The sequence below is a fragment of the Eschrichtius robustus genome, chromosome 15 (genome assembly GCF_028021215.1).
Source record: "Eschrichtius robustus isolate mEscRob2 chromosome 15, mEscRob2.pri, whole genome shotgun sequence".
Lineage (NCBI taxonomy): Eukaryota > Metazoa > Chordata > Mammalia > Artiodactyla > Eschrichtiidae > Eschrichtius > Eschrichtius robustus.
In genome coordinates this window covers 85786268-85803532 of record NC_090838.1, presented here as the reverse complement: position 1 = coordinate 85803532, position 17265 = coordinate 85786268, and the positions used below count along the sequence as shown (strand labels likewise).

The window sequence follows — 17265 nt, the reverse complement described above, 5'->3', positions numbered from 1 at the left end:
CATATTTAATGGTCCTGGAGGGGAAAGGTACTGCAGTTTTCCAGGGCCAGATCTGGGTCCTTGTCTCCCACATTGGTGCCATATGATCTTCACACTTCTACTATCAATATAAGCTGAGACATACATTTCCCCTGTACATTCAGGATCTTGTTAACGTATAGTCAAGGAAGACTCTCACCAGGATCCCCATCACCCCAGCATGGGTACTTCAACTACTTTCTGCCTTTTTACCGCAGAAGTCCCACCTTAATAACAGAGACCACTTAGGAACTTGACATCCACAGCCAGCTTTCTCTTGGACTTTCTGAGGAATCACGATTCTGGCTTTATCAATATGTTATCTAGGGACTTCCCTGGTGGTCCAGTGGCTAAGATTCTGCGCTCCCAATGCAGGGGGCCCGGGTTCAATCCCTGGTCGGGAAACTAGATCCCACACGCATGCTGCAACTAAGAGTTTGTATGTCGCAACGAAGATCCCGCGTGCTGCAACGAAGACCCGGCGCAGCCAAAATTAAAAAAAAAAAAAAAAAAATGTTATCTACTGACCGGCACCCAGTAGCCTTGCTCCCCAGCTCCTCCTCACCTCTGTCTTATTTATGTGAGACTTGGGGGTTAATTTATTCTTAGAAGCACAGGCCTAGAGGTGAGATAAATTTCTGGGATTAGTAGTCCCACCAATTCTCTGTCCCAGGCTTCAGTGCACCGGTTTTCTCTATTTACCATATTGTCTTCATCTCAAAGTTCCCTAGCATTGCTTATCCTTTTCTTTAAAGCATTGATTCATGGTGTGCTTCTATTAATTTGTGTGGTAAGTGTTCAATTCTCTTAAACTTAGATAGGGCTTATTTAAGCACCAGAGAGATTATTTCATTTTTTTGAAACCCCTTTTAAAGTATTTTGCCTTGTATCTTAAGAATGTTGGCATAGGGACTTCCCTGGTGGTCCAGTGGGTAAGACTCTGCGCTCCCAATGCAGGGGCCCAGGTTCGATCCCTGGTCAGGGAACTAGACCCCGAGTGCCGCAGCCAAAAAAAAAAAAAAAAAGATAGATAGATTTAAAAAAAGAATGCTGGCATACTTCCAGTTTGTCCAATTTCTGATTCGAAGATTTCACCCTACTAATGGCCATTCAGTGAAGCTAAAACCTCAAAACTTAAGACCTCCACTACCCCATACCCTATTGAGAGGTAAAATGGCCCTTTCCTCAGAATTTTTAGCAGGAGATGGAACAGTACTCCACCTTTTAAAAATGCTCTGCAGATCACCAAATTTTAGAAGGGAACAAAGGGAGAACTGCTGACTTTATGTCCCCACTCTGTTTCGATTACCACTTTACTCAAAAGTCCATTCTAGTCTCATCTTGCTGACAATGGCAGAGTATCTTAGGGGAACACCTGACCTTCAATTTACTTTTAACAAGGCAATAAATTAAAGATTCAGAACTCTCAGAGACAGTCATCAGCCAAAAGTTTGTCAGTAGTTTCTTTTATTTTGTATTTGACATTATTAAGTAATGATATTATCCACTTCAGTAGATTCTGCACTGTTTTTCCTCAAGTTACTTTGGAAGTCCACATGTGAAAAGTCTTCCTGCCGCTCATCTGCTTTAAGAAAGGTGGACCAATAGGGTTGGTTAGTAGTTTAGGGAAGGGTCTGTTTGGAATTCCAGCTTCTTGAATCAGACTTTTACTCCCAGGGAGAAATGCATGTTGGTCCACTGGGATTCATGCAGGGTGAGGTAAGTTCCAGACAGCCTTTCAGAATCAAGTCCTCTTCTGGGTTTCACCTTAAGCGAATACAAAGGGAATGCAGATGCCTACAGTCAAAGTTGCCTGGAGCCTGACTGTCAATAAAATAAAAACATAGGACTGGGCCCAAGGAATAGAAAGGTTTTGGGAGTCGAGATTTCAAGTTTAGCAATGTGGGATCACCTCATGGCAGACCTTAAATATTCAGAGACGTTTTCATTAAACAGGGAGCTATTTTAGGTCTTGAGTAAGGCAATGATGGGCAGGAAGGGATCATTTGGAAAGACTGGCCTAACAGTAATATGGAAAATGTAACTTGTGACAGAGGCTGTTTATATTAACCAAATGCTGAGGTGCCTGTTGACTTTCCTAGTCTCTTGGTGCTGGGTTCTGGTTTATGAGATATAAACAGAAGTGATGGCCCTTAAAAATATCCCAGCATACCCCCCAGCTTTCTCTTTCATGATGACCTTTGAGGCAACATGTTCTAAATGATGAGGATGAAGGAAGACAGACTCACATCTGAGTTTATGTGAGAAATGAATCTTTGTTTTTTTTGGGTTTACTTATTGCCCCATAGCTTAACATCCCCCTCCTCAATAATGAAGAGGAAAGAATTCGAATCAAGGAGTGTCTGCTGCAGTAATGGAAGCCTGAGATGATAAAGGTACAGGCTAGACTGTGAAATTCAGAGAAAGGATGTGAATCTAAGAGGTGTTTTAAATAGAACTTGGTAAGTCAAAGAGTCATTAATTCGATAAATATTTATCGAGCACCTATTATTTGCAAGGCACTGTGTGAGATACAAAGACATATAAGTCACAACTCCGAGTGCTTACAATCTGGTTGAGGAGATAATACATGTACATAAATTATAAAACAAAACTTATAGCATTATGGTAAAGAGAACAGACTTTGAAGGGAGACCTGTATTCAAGACCTGGCTTCACCTTTTACTAGCTGTCACATTGGGCAAGTTATTTAACCCCTCTAAACTTGTTTGCTCATCTGTAATATGTGGGTAGTAACAGTACCTACTTCAGAGGGTTAGTGAGAGGAGCAAATAATCTACTCCTTGCAAAACTCTCAGCTGAGTGCTTGCCCCATAATAAGCGCTCAATAAGTGCTAGCTACTAGTAGTAGTATTAAGAGATCTAGAAGCTGGGACACAACAGAACAAGGTCAGTGCCCAAAAAATCTCCAAGAGAGAGGGACTAATGGCTATAAAGAAAGAACTGTTCTGGAAACAACAGTATTGCTCTGACATTAGTGTGCCTTCCCCTCCTGCTGTGGCCTCCAGTTATTTAAAGTGTAGTGATACCTGGGGCCCAGGACGAGAGGTGTGTCTGAGGATCGCCTCCTAACGTTTGTCCCTATTGTCCGACAAACCTCTGCAAAATGTTGACTCTAAAGAGTCACATCTTAATTTCTGGCATCCCACATCAGCTCTATAACACAGTGGGTAGAGAGTGTTCCTTCAAACACTCTGGTAACAGAGGCAGGTAAGGAGAGTAGTAGCCAGAATAGGAGCAATGACCGGGAGATGGGTTTAAGATGGGGAAGACCTATCTTGAGTTTGCATGGAGGTCCTTTAACTAAAGCTTTTGCTCAACTCAGTCTATTCCCTGTTTGGCATAACGCCTTTGATGTTGAATAACTGATGATTTGGAACTGAAAACCTTCCCACACACACTGCATTCAAAGGGCTTCTCTCCTGTATGAACCCTCTGGTGTCGCGTAAGCCGGCACCTCTGGCTAAAGGCTTTCCCACATTCGCTGCATTCATATGGCTTGTCTCCAGTGTGAATCTTCTGATGTTGAGTAAGGGAGGAGCGGTCAAAGAAAGCTTTCCCGCACTCGCTGCACTGATAGCGAGGCTCTCCAGCATGGGCTTTCTGATGTCTATTCAGTGATGAGACACCATAGAAGGCTTTCCCACACTCGTTACATTCATACGGCTTCCTGCCCGTATGGATTAGCTGATGTCGAGTAAGAATACTTTTCTGGCTAAAGGCTTTCCCACATTGATTACATTCATAAGGACTTTCTCCAGTATGAATTCTCTGGTGTCGAGTAAGGGACGAGCGGTCAAAGAAGGCTTTTCCACACTCGTTGCATTTAAAGGGCTTCTCTCCAGTATGAATTCGCTGATGTACAGTTAGGGATGAACGGTCGAAAAAGGCTTTCCCACAGGCATTGCACTCGTAGGGGCTCTCCCCAGTGTGCGACATCAGATGTCTACTGAGACTGCTCCTGTGACTGAAGGCTTTCCCGCACTCAGGACAGTCATAGGGCTTCTCTCCAGTGTGAGTCCTCTGATGGCGGATAAGGGAGGAGTGGTCAAAAAAGGTCTTCCCACAGTCACTGCATTCCTGGTCTCTCTCTTTAGTGAGAATTTTCTTGGGAGGGGTTGCCCCATGCTGCAACCTTTCCTCCTGAGAAAGGGATTTCTTGCAGGCCTCCACTGCAGGGCTTTCCTTCTCTGTCCCCAACCCACCATCCACTGCATGAACTTCAAATTTAGGAGATGGAGGACCTTTCATTCCAAGCTTTTCCCTCAACGTTCTTTCTGATTTTTCTTCTTCTGAAGCACCTTGAATCTCAGGCTTAGTCTCCCAGTCTGGAATGGACAGAAAACACAGGTGCATGTTTCTTTCCTGGGCTCGGAAATGTTGCAGCAGAGAGGAGAGATGCTATGATAAATCTGAAAAGTCATGTACAGTCACCGCATTGCTTGCTCCCAGAAATAGTGTTACACTCTAGGGAGAAACCAACACTTGGGACTGAAACGGGGAATAGAACTGATAGTGGAAATCTCAGAAAAGAGGAGAATTTCCATTGGGAGCATGGCCAGGTTAATTAGGAGAGCTGGCTAAGTGGAGGGGATGGTGAGGAATAGGAATGTCAAAGCATGAATGGGTAATGTGACAGGTCTGAGAAAGTAAACATTTGGTGAATAATAGTGAACAGAACTTTAAGGTGCAGAGAAAAAGAAAAAAAAAAAAACCCTGGTGGGGGACAGAGAATAAATAATAAAGCAGAAGATTTGAATTTGAGAAAAGGGTGATACCCAATACTCCCTCCCACATACACCTAAATAACAACCACAAAACAAAACAAAACTCTGCCCTGCCCGGTTCATACTCAATTACCTTGAGAGACATTCTCTGCACATTCTTTCCCCTCAGATCCATGAAGCTCCACTATCCAAGGCTCATCCCCTCTCTTCAACTGAAAAATCACATCAGGTCCAGGAACTGGAAGTCCTGCTCATGGAGAAAGAAACAAGCCAGGTGGTCATGTGTGATTAAATACACAATGATTCCAAAGCTAATCCCAACCTCTAAGTCTTGCAGAGAGCAAATGCAAAAGGCAGAAAGTGCACACCAGAAATACAGAGTATGAAGTCATGCAAGGAATTCAGGAAACTCTGAATGGAGGTCAAGACTGAGGTTCTAAAAAGGAACAAATAGCATTTGGTCAGAGAGTTGATAGACTCCATTTGAATTAATGTGTTTATTCTTCCCCACGAAGTGAATGGGATGATCCTAGCTTTAGCACTGGTAGGATGGGGGGAAGAGTCCTTAACTCAGAGAAGATGAGAATGAAGAAAGGTCACCTTGAATAAGAATGTGTAATGTGGGGGCTTCCCTGGTGGCGCAGTGGTTATGAATCCGCCTGCCAATGCAGGGGACATGGGTTCGAGCCCTGGTCCGGGAAGATCCCACATGCCGCGGAACAACTAAGCCGGTGCTCCACAGCTACTGAGCCTGCACTCTAGAGCCTTCAAGCCACAGCTGCTGAAGCCCGCGCACCTAGAGCCCGTGCTCCGCAACAAAGAGAAGCCACTGCAATGAGAAGCCCACGCACCGCAACGAAGAGTAGCCCCCGCTTGCCGCAACTAGAGAAAGCCAGCTCACAGCAACGAAGACCCAACGCAGCCAAAAATAAATACATTTATTAAAAAAAAAAAAAGAATGTGTAATGTGTATAATGTAGGTGCCCATTTTTGTTCGTTTATTTACCCTTTACTATTGTGATTTTATTTAAACAAGAGGATCATGTTCATTGCAGGAAATCTAGAGGCATGTACAAGTAATAAGAAAAAATCACCTTTCGTACTTTGTATTCATTTCTTTCTTTCTATTCACTTTGATACTGAAAGATACCTATAGATACATTTTGTTAAAAACCGGATAATGACAATTATATCTCAATTTTTGAAAATAAAAAAAACTCCTGGAGAGTGATTTTGGAAAATAACTAAGACTACCCCAACTAAAATCATTCCTATCTGATTTATTTTGACATCTATAAGTAGATAATTCCTAAATCCATCACGATTCACTATATATAACATATGTCACTCCAGGCACTTTCACATGTAAAACATCATTTTGGGCAGAAGACTCTCAATTAAAAACAAACAAAAAACAAACAAGTAAAAACCCCAAATAACTGGATAATGAAATAATGCTAAATTTTAAACTTGATTTTTTCACATAATAATAAATTTAAAATATTATTTTAATTAGCACAGCTCTACCTCACCACTTTAATGGCTACATGGTATTACATTGAATGGAATAACATCATTTATTTAATTAATCTCTTGCTGACAGACATTCCAGACTGTTTTCAATGTTTTGCTAAAACAAACAATGGTATGATGAATATTTGTGTACACCACAGGCTGCTAATCTTATTATTTCCTTAGGACAAATTTCTAGAAGTGAATCTGTCCATCTTTGGTTACATTTAAAAAACAGATCCCCTCCTAGAAATAGTCTTGAGGTCTAAACTTCCCCTGCATTGGGACCCCTGACTTGGGCAAGAGAGGTACTTTCTTCTTGGGCCCAAGGATCATCGATCTGGTTGTATGCTGACTCTCTGCTGAGAACGGCCACATCCATCACCTGCCCATGGCTTCCTGTCTCTATCCTTAGATTTCTATTTTTCCCACCAAAGTCTGTGATAAAGGCTCAGCAGTCTCCCTTAATGCTCCCTAAACATTCTCTTCTATTTCCAGATTTGGCCTGTTTAAGCTAATCCAGGGTGTTGTGCTTGCTTTTTTGACCTGCCTTGAATGAAATTTGCGATGTGACTCCTTTTACTGCCACCTGCTGCTGATTTTAAGTCTATTCTAAATCTGTACACACTCAGCCTCTTATTCTGGAAGCTCCTGAGAGGTTCTCCTTACAGGAGCCCAACTTTACTCTCACGAATACCTCACATCAGCAGTAGCTCTTAATTTTCCTTTTGTCACACAAGTCTCTATCATTGCAAAGTGCCTTCTGCAGGCATCTCTCTAAGATGTCCTTAAGACAAATATTCAAAATCAAACACATTTCTAGTGACTTACTATGAGCTACAACCTTATAATCTCACCCCTACATGCCCTCTTTTTTTTCCTTTTGGCATGCGCGTGTGGCATGCAAGATCTTAGTTCCTGACCAGGGATCAAACCCACGCCCCCTGCAATGGAAGCGCAGAGTCTTAACCACTGGACTGCTAGGGAAGTCCCCCTCTTTTTTTACTTTTAATTGAAGAATAGCTGATTTACAATGTTGTGTTAATTTCTGCTGTACAGCAAAGTGACTCAGCTATACATACATACATATATATATATATATATATATATATATATATATATTCTTTTTCATCAATAGATTCTTTTCCATTATGGTTTATCCCAGGACACTGAATATTGTTCCCTGTGCTAAAGAGTAGGACCCTGTTGTCCATCTGCCCTTTTTTTTTAAACAAAACACTTCTTTCCCCCTCCTCTGCTTCTCTGAGGAAAAATCTTCCCTCAACGAGAATGCCCCTTGCACTCCCCCTTAGTACTCTGGATGGAGCTGAGTGAGTTACTGCTGAGCTGGGGGAAGACCTGGGTGTAGGTAACTCGGCCTCTTCTGCTGGCCCCAACCCTCTGGAGAGCAGCTCCCTGCAGCAGGCTCTCACATGCCCTGCTCCTCCTGGCCCTGGACCTGGCCCTCCGTGTTGCAGGGCCAGGCTTCTCAGCAAGGGCCCCTTGGTTGTCCAGTCTGCTTACAGCTCAGGGAGCAAGCCTGTCCCAGGCTGGGATTCAGGATTAAGAAATCCACTCTTGCTGTACACCTAAGCCACATCCCTCTGCTCTTCGATCTTGTCTCTCAGGGGTTCTGACTTGGGTGGGAGGAGAAGAGGTGTCAATTTATTAGCCTCTCAAGCCCACATCAACACAGTAGAGTCTACTCCTGGTGGGAAACTCTCCTTACCCAACGAGACAATGCTCTTATAGTTCTCCAGCATCACCTCCTTGTAGAGGTCCCTCTGAGTAGGGACCAGACGCCTCCACTCTTCATCTGTGAAAACCACCGCCACGTCCTCAAATGTCACTGGGTCCTGGAAACACAATGACGTTCTCCTTATTCATAACCCTTCTCTTTACATGGACCAGACAAAACTGTCATAATGATGACAGCCTGGAGGATGCAGAGGGAGTGGAAAGAAAATGGTTCTGACAAAGTAGGGCTTTGAAGCATTTGGGGAAAGTGCTATAATCCCCCGAGGCATGAAGTTCTTGGTCACAACCCCACACTTCCTTCCTAGCCGAGTCTCTGAATATCAGGGACTCTTTTTTCAGACTTACAGAAAATGTGCAAGAATAGAACAAAGAATTCCCATGTACCCTTCACCCAGCTTCCCCAAATTAACATTTTCCACAGTGGCTTTATCTTTCTGTGTCTCTCAGTACATGCACATTCACCTATCTTCTTCCTGAACTTCTTTAGAGTAACTTGCAAACATGATGTCTCTTTACTCATAAATGTTTCAATGTGTATTTTGTAAGAACAAGGATATCCTCTTGTATAATCACAGTATGACTGTAAAAATCAGGATAGCAGTGATATTATATAATTATCTAATCTACAACCTTAGTCAAATTTCACCAATTGTCTCTGTGTGTGTGTGTGTGTGTGTTTTAACAAATCCTTCAAATAATGGTGTAGATTAGATCATCTTTAAGATCTCTCTCATTTCACTCTGTTGTTCTGTGATTCTGTAAGGTTGCACCTTTACCCCCAATCCTGAAACCAAGATGAGTCTCCACAGTGTCTGGAGAAGTTCTAAGCCAGAGCATGGAATTCAAGACTCTCTGCCCTTGGGCAGGGAGGGGGTAAACCACATGTCTCTATCCACACAAAACTCTCTTCAGGACTCTTTCAACCTCACTGAGGTGCTTTACAGTATGTGTCACATTCTCCACCTAACCCAACACCCCCTGGGATATGGGGGCCTACTTTCAGTCCATACATAGTGGATGTACTAAAGGGAAGTCAGAACTAGGAACAGCCCGCTGTTCCCCAAACCTTCCAATCAGACCCGTACCATTGGTTTTTAGGCAAAATTGCTCAGGGTGAAGGCCACAGGGGCTGTGTGCCTGGTGACAGGCTAGTGGGCACACGTTCAAGGCAAGGAAGCATTACTGAAAGATATCACAAATCAAATGGGAAGGACACACTCCCTAAGGAGTCCTTCTTCCACCTGGTTGGGTTTGATCAAAGAAGCTCCAAGATAGAGAAGGAAAAGTGGTTACATTCTGGAGCCTGATAGAGTATTTCAGAAACACAAAAGTCCACCTCACCTGGAATCTGGCAGTTGGAGACACAGCAGCCATTCCTTCCCGAGTGCTCTCCTTGCAGAGAAGTGCCGAGTCCTAATGAGGCAGAGGTGTGGGATGAGAAAGAGGGTATAAGACCAGTCTTGGTTTGTAGTTTTGTGACCCATGAAGCAAGAAATCTCCACACACCAGTGAGTTATGTACTCACCTTCATTCTCAATACCCTACAAAAAGGGAAGGCAAAGTAAAGTAAGGCCAAGAGCAAGCCCACCCCATCCCAGAATTAGAGCGAAAGGCCATGGATATTGCTATGCAGAACACAATGTGGTGCTTGTTTTACCATAATCTTAGAGGCAAAGTTCTGTTCCTGGCAGTCAAGAACATATCAAGGCTCATACCGTCTTTATAAATTCACATTCAACATTGCTCATAATGATTCCTAGACAAAATGCATAAGAAATTTTATGAATGGCTATACGGACAAGTCCTGTCAAGGAAATACCCATAGCCTCTTCAAAGGAAAAATGCCCCATTCACAGCAATACCCGATGCTAAAGGAGCAGCCCTTGGGCAGCCACAGATTGTTCCACGTGACCCTGTGTCTCACTCCTGGAGCCACACTGATTAGGCCACAGGTAGGCAATGTACAGGCTGACCAGTGGACTGACGTATGGTCTGGCTTGAAAAGATGACATCCATCCTCAGGATCGTGAACTAAGAAATGTCAGGACAACAAGTGGGTGATGAGCTGAAAGGATACCATGAGGGGCAGAAGTAGCCACGCGGGTCAGAGCAGCCAAAGGTACCAGGAAGCAGAACCCATGAGCATGTGGGAGGCACGAGGTAGAGAACAGGCTGTAACAGACTAAACACAGGCGGGCACGTTGGTGGTGAAGCACTGAAGCAAAGACCCTAGAATTCCTGGCCTTAAAGGCCCTAATGCACCTAGCACCACCCCAGACCGCAATTTGCATGCAGACCAGCCTTATTTATTCTTATATTTCCATAAGACTCTAACCCTCTTAGGCTTTGTGTGAACTTTACTTGCATTAACTGAGTACATCTCAGTTTCTCACAATCAAGAGTCTAATTAAGACATGGTCAAATCAAGCATTTTGGGGATTCATGAGTGGGGTGTGGGGAGAGTGTGGTCCTGAGAAGGAGAAGGAAAGGGTGTGTATGTGGCTCAATGACTACTGTCCTGCAGCCAAGGGAATGTATTCATTGATCCTTGTTATTCGTTCATCCATCTATCCAACCAACATTTATTCAGCACCAACTATTTATACCAAAGCAAAAGAAGTATGACACTGTCCTTGTCTTCCAAAAGCTTATGGACTACTACGCAGGACAAACAAGTAATCAAGTTAATATTTCACTACAGGATGAATAGATGCTCTAAAGGGATGTGCACAGGTAACTATGAGACAGCACATCAGAGGCTCGCCTAACCCAGACGGGAGGCAGGGAGGAACACTGCCTGTTTCTTGGCAGAAGTGGGACCTAAGATACGTTTTGATTTGGGGGAGGCATTAGAACATTCTAGGCACAAAAAAAATCAAGTTTTCCAAAAACAAGGAGGCAGGTCTTTACAGGGAAAGGATTAACAACTGTAATGAGTTTAGAATGGCAATGTCTAGGTTGGGGCAGTGCTGGGGGGGAAGATGGGGTTGGAGAAGCAGGCAGAGACCAGCTAGATCAAGGAGAGCTCTGGGTGGTCCTACTCCCACTGGCATGGGGATCACAGAAGGATTTAAGCATGGAAGGGTCACCACCAGATTTGTGTTTTAGAAAGATCTCTGCAATTTGTATCAAGGGCCTCAAAATAACATATCTTTGACCCAGCAATTTTCTCCTCGGAGTTTTTCCTAAGGAAACAAGTAAGAACACATGCAAAGCTTTTTATTAGTCATCACTAACACTAACCTTTACTGAGTGTCATGTGAGGCAACCTCCTAAGCACTCTACATGTGTCATCTCATTTAATCCTTACAATACAGCAAAAATTTGAAATAGCCTAAGTTTCTAAAATAGGAGATTTGAGGGCTTCCCTGGTGGCACAGTGGTTAAGAATCCCCCTGCTAATGCAGGGGACACGGGTTCGAGCCCTGGCTTGGGAAGGTCTCACATGCCGCAGAGCAACTAAGTCCGTGTGCCAATAGGATAAACTGTGATTTTATATGTGTATGTGTGTGTGAATATTATACATTGATTAAGATGAATGAGCTAGAACCTCATGTTAGTAATAGAAATTTCAGAAATATAATTACTGAGCAAAAATAAAGTTATAGAATGACTTACTACATAATAGTTATATAAAATTTTAAAACAGGTAAATGGTATCTACAAAAATCTATATGGGACAATAAGCAACAGATTGTGAGTATCTCTGGGAAAGAAGGGAAATAGGATTGGGGAGGGATACCTAGGAGACTTCAACTTTGCAATGTTTTGTTTAAAAAAAATCTAAAGGGAAAAAAAACAAAGAAATTCACACAATATTAAGTGAAGAATGCACACTTTTAAAATTACATAATTGAGCATGCACACATGTACAGAAAAAAGACTGGAAGAATATATATTAAAATGTAAATGGAATTTGAGTGGTGGCATTACAAGTGATTTTTATTTTATTTCTTACAATTCCTTGTATTCTGATTTTTTTTTTTTTAACAAGAGTTATGTGTTTACTTTGGTGTACAGGAAAAATAACAGGAAGGAAGGAAAGGAGGTGTGCAGAAAGTTATAGCAGACCTGAGACTGCCATTCTTGGGAACATCTACTTGCAAGGTTGGCCCTTGGCTGGGGTCTGGGAACTTCATTTTAAGAGGGTTTCCTAAGAGGTAGGGTGGGCCATTATGCCTAAACTATTTGTGCAAACAATATGGTTTCTGCTGAACACCTGCTGTCCTGCTAGAGGGCCTGGAATTTTGGTATATGTTAGGCAGGAGGTGCCTACGTGACTAGCCCTCACTAAAAAGCTTGGGCTCTGAGTCTAAAGAATTTATTTGGGCTGACACATCACACACATCTTGCTGCATTTTCATTGTCGGAGGAGGAAGTGCTCTGTGTGACCCCTCATGGGAGGGAGAGAGCATGAGGAAGACTTCCCATGGTTCCTCCAGACTCTGCCTATCTGTCCCCCTTACGACCTGGCTGTGTATCCTTGCGAGATCACTGTCATCATCTTAGCCATGAGTACAAATATGGGCTGAGTCCTGAGTCCTTCTAACAAATGCCTGAACGAGGGGTGATCTTGGGCCACCCCCCGACACAGGCGGCCACACCACTCTGGGTAGCTGTGGCAGAATGGGAGCAGAGGAGGTGAGTAGACCGGTGAGGAGACTATTACAATTAACTAAGCAAGAAATGATGAAGAACTGAACAGCAGACATAGAGAGAAGGGGAATTACTGTTGATATTAAGAACAGACCATTGGTTGGAAGCGGAGGCTGAAGGTGATGGGAGAGGCAAGGATGACTCCAGGTCACAGATCTGAGTAACGTGTGAATAATGGCACCATTCATAGAGATGAGCGACAGAAAAGTAGTTTTGGAGGGAAAGCTAAGAAGTACAGTTTTGGGCATTTAGAATTTGAGCTGTTCCCACATCTTTGGATAGGAAAAAAATCAGATGACTCTGGCTCCCACTGACCAAGTTGTAAAAATTATTACTTGAATTCTGAAAAACTGTGAGTTTCATTCAAAATAGAAAAGTTAATATAAAGTATTTTAAAAATGGTTATAATACAAAGAAGGCAATGTTCAAGCCTTTAGTTATATATAATAGTACTTTGCTTTTTTCTATTATTTGTATGACTATTCATAAAGTATAGACGTATCCTTGAGATATATAGTTGTATTCATTCATATAAGCATGAAAAAAGAAACCTAGGAAAAGGGGATAAGCAAAGTAATCCCAGAAATAGGAATTCCGTACCCAAAACAGGAAGGACTAACCAGCAATGGGACCAGGTAGAAAGAACATGGGCTCCTCACAATGAACCAACCTCAGATTCTAAAGAGGCAAAGTAACTGCAGACTTAATCCTTCTTCCCTTAGGAGATGAGCCCTCCAGCTGGTCTTATTAATTATAAGATACTAATAAGGTAAGTTATGTTTTCAAAAATGCCAAAAGACTAGATCAATATATACTTTCTAGACAACGGGTTAACACCGGCCAAGCAAACTTTAAAAGAATATTGCCTTGAGGGTGAACACCAGTTTGCAAAAACTAAAACCTATGTGAAAGGCAAAAACTTAAAAACAAAACTTACTGGAAAAACAAGTTTGGTGTATCTATAAAAAAGAATCTCAACCTGAGGAGGGATTGGGGTTTGAATCTTGCTAGGAGGCCAAGAGGATACCTGTACAAATGGAAACAAATATACATCAGTTGGCAACCAGAGCCTCCAACTTGTGTTGTCTGCGGCAATATGTATTCTTATACTTGTTGGTCTGTCAAGATTCCTCCATCCCCAGGAGGGTCTCAAAATATTACCGTTGGGTCCTATGGAGATGTCAAAATTAGCATTTAGAGATACAGGAGAGTATAGGAGTAAAGGCTCTGGCAGACCGCTTGAAATCAAAGTCCAGCTCTGCCTCTTCCTACCTATGTGACCTTAGGTAAGTTTCTTAACCTCTCAGTTTGCCCATCTGTAAAATTGGGATAGTGAAAGTACATATCTCATAAAGTTATTGTGATGCTTACATGGGATAATACGTGTAAGGCATTTAGAATAATATGCTAAGTAAGTATGAGGAGTCCTAGGGAGGTAGAAATAATGAAAATACTAATTACACTGTGTTGCTGCTGTTTTAGAGTAGGTTTAAGTGTAAGTGTAGCCACAATATTGGGATCAAGGTATTTGTATATGTTGTCTAAAGCATTAGAACTTTTTGAACAAATCAGTTGAACTACATCTGAAATTGTGGTTGAAACTGCTCAATGTTTAAATGCTTAAAGACAATTTTCAAAGTTTCATTTTTTAGATTATAACTTTAATACACTGAGCATTAACCAAATTACAAACAGAGGTGAGCATAAAAGCTCCCCAGCCATTAAACGACCAGCTAATATTCCCAAGGCGCTCATCGTCCGTGGGCTCCCTGCCAGGCCAACTTCACTCCCCATCAGGTCTAGACTCCACCAGCAGTCACTTCGGTAAGCTGTCAACGGTACCCAGGACTCCTCAAATCCACCAAATTCACATGGAATCACTGCCAGCAAAGGGTCACCTCTGTTTTTCCTTTCCCTATTTCTGGATCTCAGAGTATTTCTGGAGAAAATGCTCTTCAAATTCTTATTCTATACCTTCAAAGAGTGCTCGCCTAGAAAGCTTTTACTGTTCCCATCTTAGCTACACAGCTATTCCAAACCTCCATGGCTACCCTTCAATTTCAGCAGAACACTGTCTTTCACTACACTGAAGCTTCGCAAGAGTGAGTTCTGAGCGAGGCAGGACTGTGGTAGAAAGCATTCCACAGGCCTGGATTACTGACTGTGAAGACTTGGGCGAGTTACTTAAGCTAACGGTTGACCCCCCATCCCCTGTTTTTTAATACCTATTTCACAGGGCAGTTATAATAGTAAATGAGACAATTAATGTAAAGCATTTATCTTACAGTCTGTTCAATAAATGAAAGCTTCTTTCCTTTCTACTACCCAACACCAACCCATTCAACCAATATTTCCAAGTACCTGTTATGTGCTAGGCAGCCTGGGTGTGAGGCCAGCAAAATGGAAATGTCTCTTTTCCAGGACTTTACCTTAGTGTCCTACATCTGTGTCCTACTTTCTTTTCCACCATTGTTTCCTCTCAGAATCTGCTTCCTGCATGACCCACTCTTCCTTTCTCCAGCATCTCCCATCGCTTCAGTAGCTTCTTCACATATCTTCAAACAGATATAATCCTCCTCGATGTGAAATTATCTTCACTGAAGCCCACGGCCTCCCTCTGGCAAAACAGTTCTCATTTAGATTTTCCTTTCATGATCAAACTTCTTCTACATACCTACTGACTTCACATCATCACCACCTACTTTTCTCAAAGCCATTTTTCTGCTCCTGCCACCCCCACACACCTGAAACCGCATGCTTGAAAACTGCCAATGCATTTCTGAGCTCTAATTCCGATAGTCCTTTTCTCCTTATTTCTCTGCAGCGTTTTGACTGTTTGGACAAGTTTCTGATGCTGCCCAAGGCTCAGACTGTGGACAGTGTTCTTCTCGCTATCCTGCAGAAAGTCCATCCACACCTGGTGCTCCATTCCCACCTTTACAGAAATGCTTATCGAGTCTAGTCCCAATCCCTCTTCCAAACTCATCCTGCATTTCCAAATGACTAAGAATTGTGAATACGGCATTTTGCCGGCATCTTAAAACCACCTTCCCCTATGCAATTCCCCACATGAGCTCCTCTCCCTGTCCTTACATTTCTAGCAGATGCTCTATTATTCTCTCAGGTGCCCCAAATTCAAACTCTTACCTAGCTCTCTTTCCTCCCAAATCTAGTTAGTCACCAGATCCTTCCGAGTCTTCTTTTGCAATGTCATTTGTATCCTTCCCCACCACTGACACCACCATGATTCAGGTCCACAACAGCTTGCTTCAGGACTACCACCACTACCAAGCATTCCTAACTGCTTCCCTGCACGAGTCCCTTCCCCTCTCTAGTCCTGGATGGAACCTCTAGAATAACGGTACCAAAACAGTTTTAGTCCTGTCAGTCCCCGATCCGTCCCATACAATCCACCCCGCTGGCCGTGTCTTGTCCTGATCCTCTATGCTCTGACCCCGTTGTGCTTTTCCCCACCCTTGTGTCCCACTATTCCTCGATACTTCACTCTTATACATAGCATTTCCTTCTCAAACCTGCCTAATGCATCGCTACTTCTTTCCTATTTTTTTTTCACATCAAATTCTACCTCCTCCATGAAGGTTCCCTGATCTAGTGCGGAGGCCTATGGTAGGGAGCTAAACGAGACAATCTGATGCGATTTCTGGGAAAGACGGACGGACTGGAGTGGGCGGCACCCTAGATTTAGTGTCAATTCCACCCACGTTTATTAAGCACCTATTAAGGGAAGAAGGTACGGGAGGAGCGGAGGAAGGCTCCAAACTTCCCACGGAACACATGCACACACGGGGGCTGGGGGGACAACTTTCCGTCCGCACCTGTCCGAGCCGGGACGTCGACACACACACACACACACACACACACACACACACACACACACACACACACACACACACACACTCACGCACACACTCAGACGTTCTGCAGGTTGGCTCCGCCCGCGTCACCTGTTCTACTCCCACAGCACCTCCCCCAAGTTCTCAGTGTCCCCTTCTCTCGGCCGCTGCACTCACTCGGCTCCGCCAAGACACACACCCACAGCCCTCACCTCCGGCACAGACTGCTCGCGACCCAGGAAGACGGCGCCTTTTCAGGTCGGGAAGGCAGTGCGCAGGCGCAGAGGGTTCTGACGTCCGCGCTCCCCACCAATGCTCGGCCTTCGCAGACTCCATTTCCCAGAAGTCTCAGCGGCTGGCGAGCTTTAATATGATGTCTAGCGATCTGCGCAAGCGTACCTTTCTAATGAAGGGGTGGGCGGTGCCGGATCGCACGCGGCAGTGCGGCAGCCTGAGCGCGGAGAGGGAACCGTCGTGGATGCTAGGGAGGCTTGTGGTCAGCCTGGAAGTACTGTCTATGTGTGATGTCACGTCCCTCCAGTCCTACGATGGGAGGGCCGTCCTAAGGAAATGTGTCTCTTTTAGCTTTGGGGTCCCGTCCCTACTGGGAACGACTTCGAGTCTTCTGGCCCTCGGAAGGGGCTTGTTTCTGCTTCAGCTTGTTCACTTTTAAGGAATTTGGTTGTAAAATTTGGGCAGGAGTGACGCAGAGTTTGGTT

The 17265-nt window shown here is 43.6% G+C and overlaps 1 protein-coding gene across 3 annotated transcripts; it reads right to left on the bottom strand.

Moving 5' to 3' along the window:
• Window positions 1-1481: 1481 nt before the first annotated feature.
• On the bottom strand, window positions 1482-16817 carry ZNF2 (zinc finger protein 2). Of its 3 annotated transcripts, none has more exons than XM_068565139.1 (6): window positions 16759-16808; window positions 15122-15309; window positions 9378-9449; window positions 8008-8134; window positions 4900-5013; window positions 1482-4367 (listed from the first exon to the last, which is right to left on the bottom strand). In XM_068565139.1, exons 3-6 carry the CDS (start codon window positions 9408-9410, stop codon window positions 3361-3363), a joined length of 1281 nt encoding a protein of 426 aa, XP_068421240.1. In that variant the 5' UTR covers window positions 9411-9449; window positions 15122-15309; window positions 16759-16808; the 3' UTR covers window positions 1482-3360. The 3 variants fall into 3 exon arrangements, with proteins under 3 accessions (XP_068421240.1, XP_068421242.1, XP_068421241.1); XM_068565141.1 differs by lacking the exon at window positions 15122-15309 and adding an exon at window positions 13630-13719 and having other exon boundaries at window positions 16759-16781; XM_068565140.1 differs by lacking the exon at window positions 15122-15309 and having other exon boundaries at window positions 16759-16817.
• Between the last annotated feature and the right edge of the window lie 448 nt (window positions 16818-17265).

Bases quoted from the DNA above. Each gene is read 5' to 3' on its own strand.
- ZNF2 (XM_068565140.1), bottom strand. From the start codon at position 9,410: ATGGCTGCTGTGTCTCCAACTGCCAGATTCCAG. The intron at 5,014-8,007 runs GTAAGGAGAGTT...CTCCATGAGCAG, and splicing joins TAAGAGCATTGTCTCGTTGG to GACTTCCAGTTCCTGGACCT. The intron at 4,368-4,899 runs GTAATTGAGTAT...TGTCCATTCCAG, and splicing joins TGCAGAGAATGTCTCTCAAG to ACTGGGAGACTAAGCCTGAG.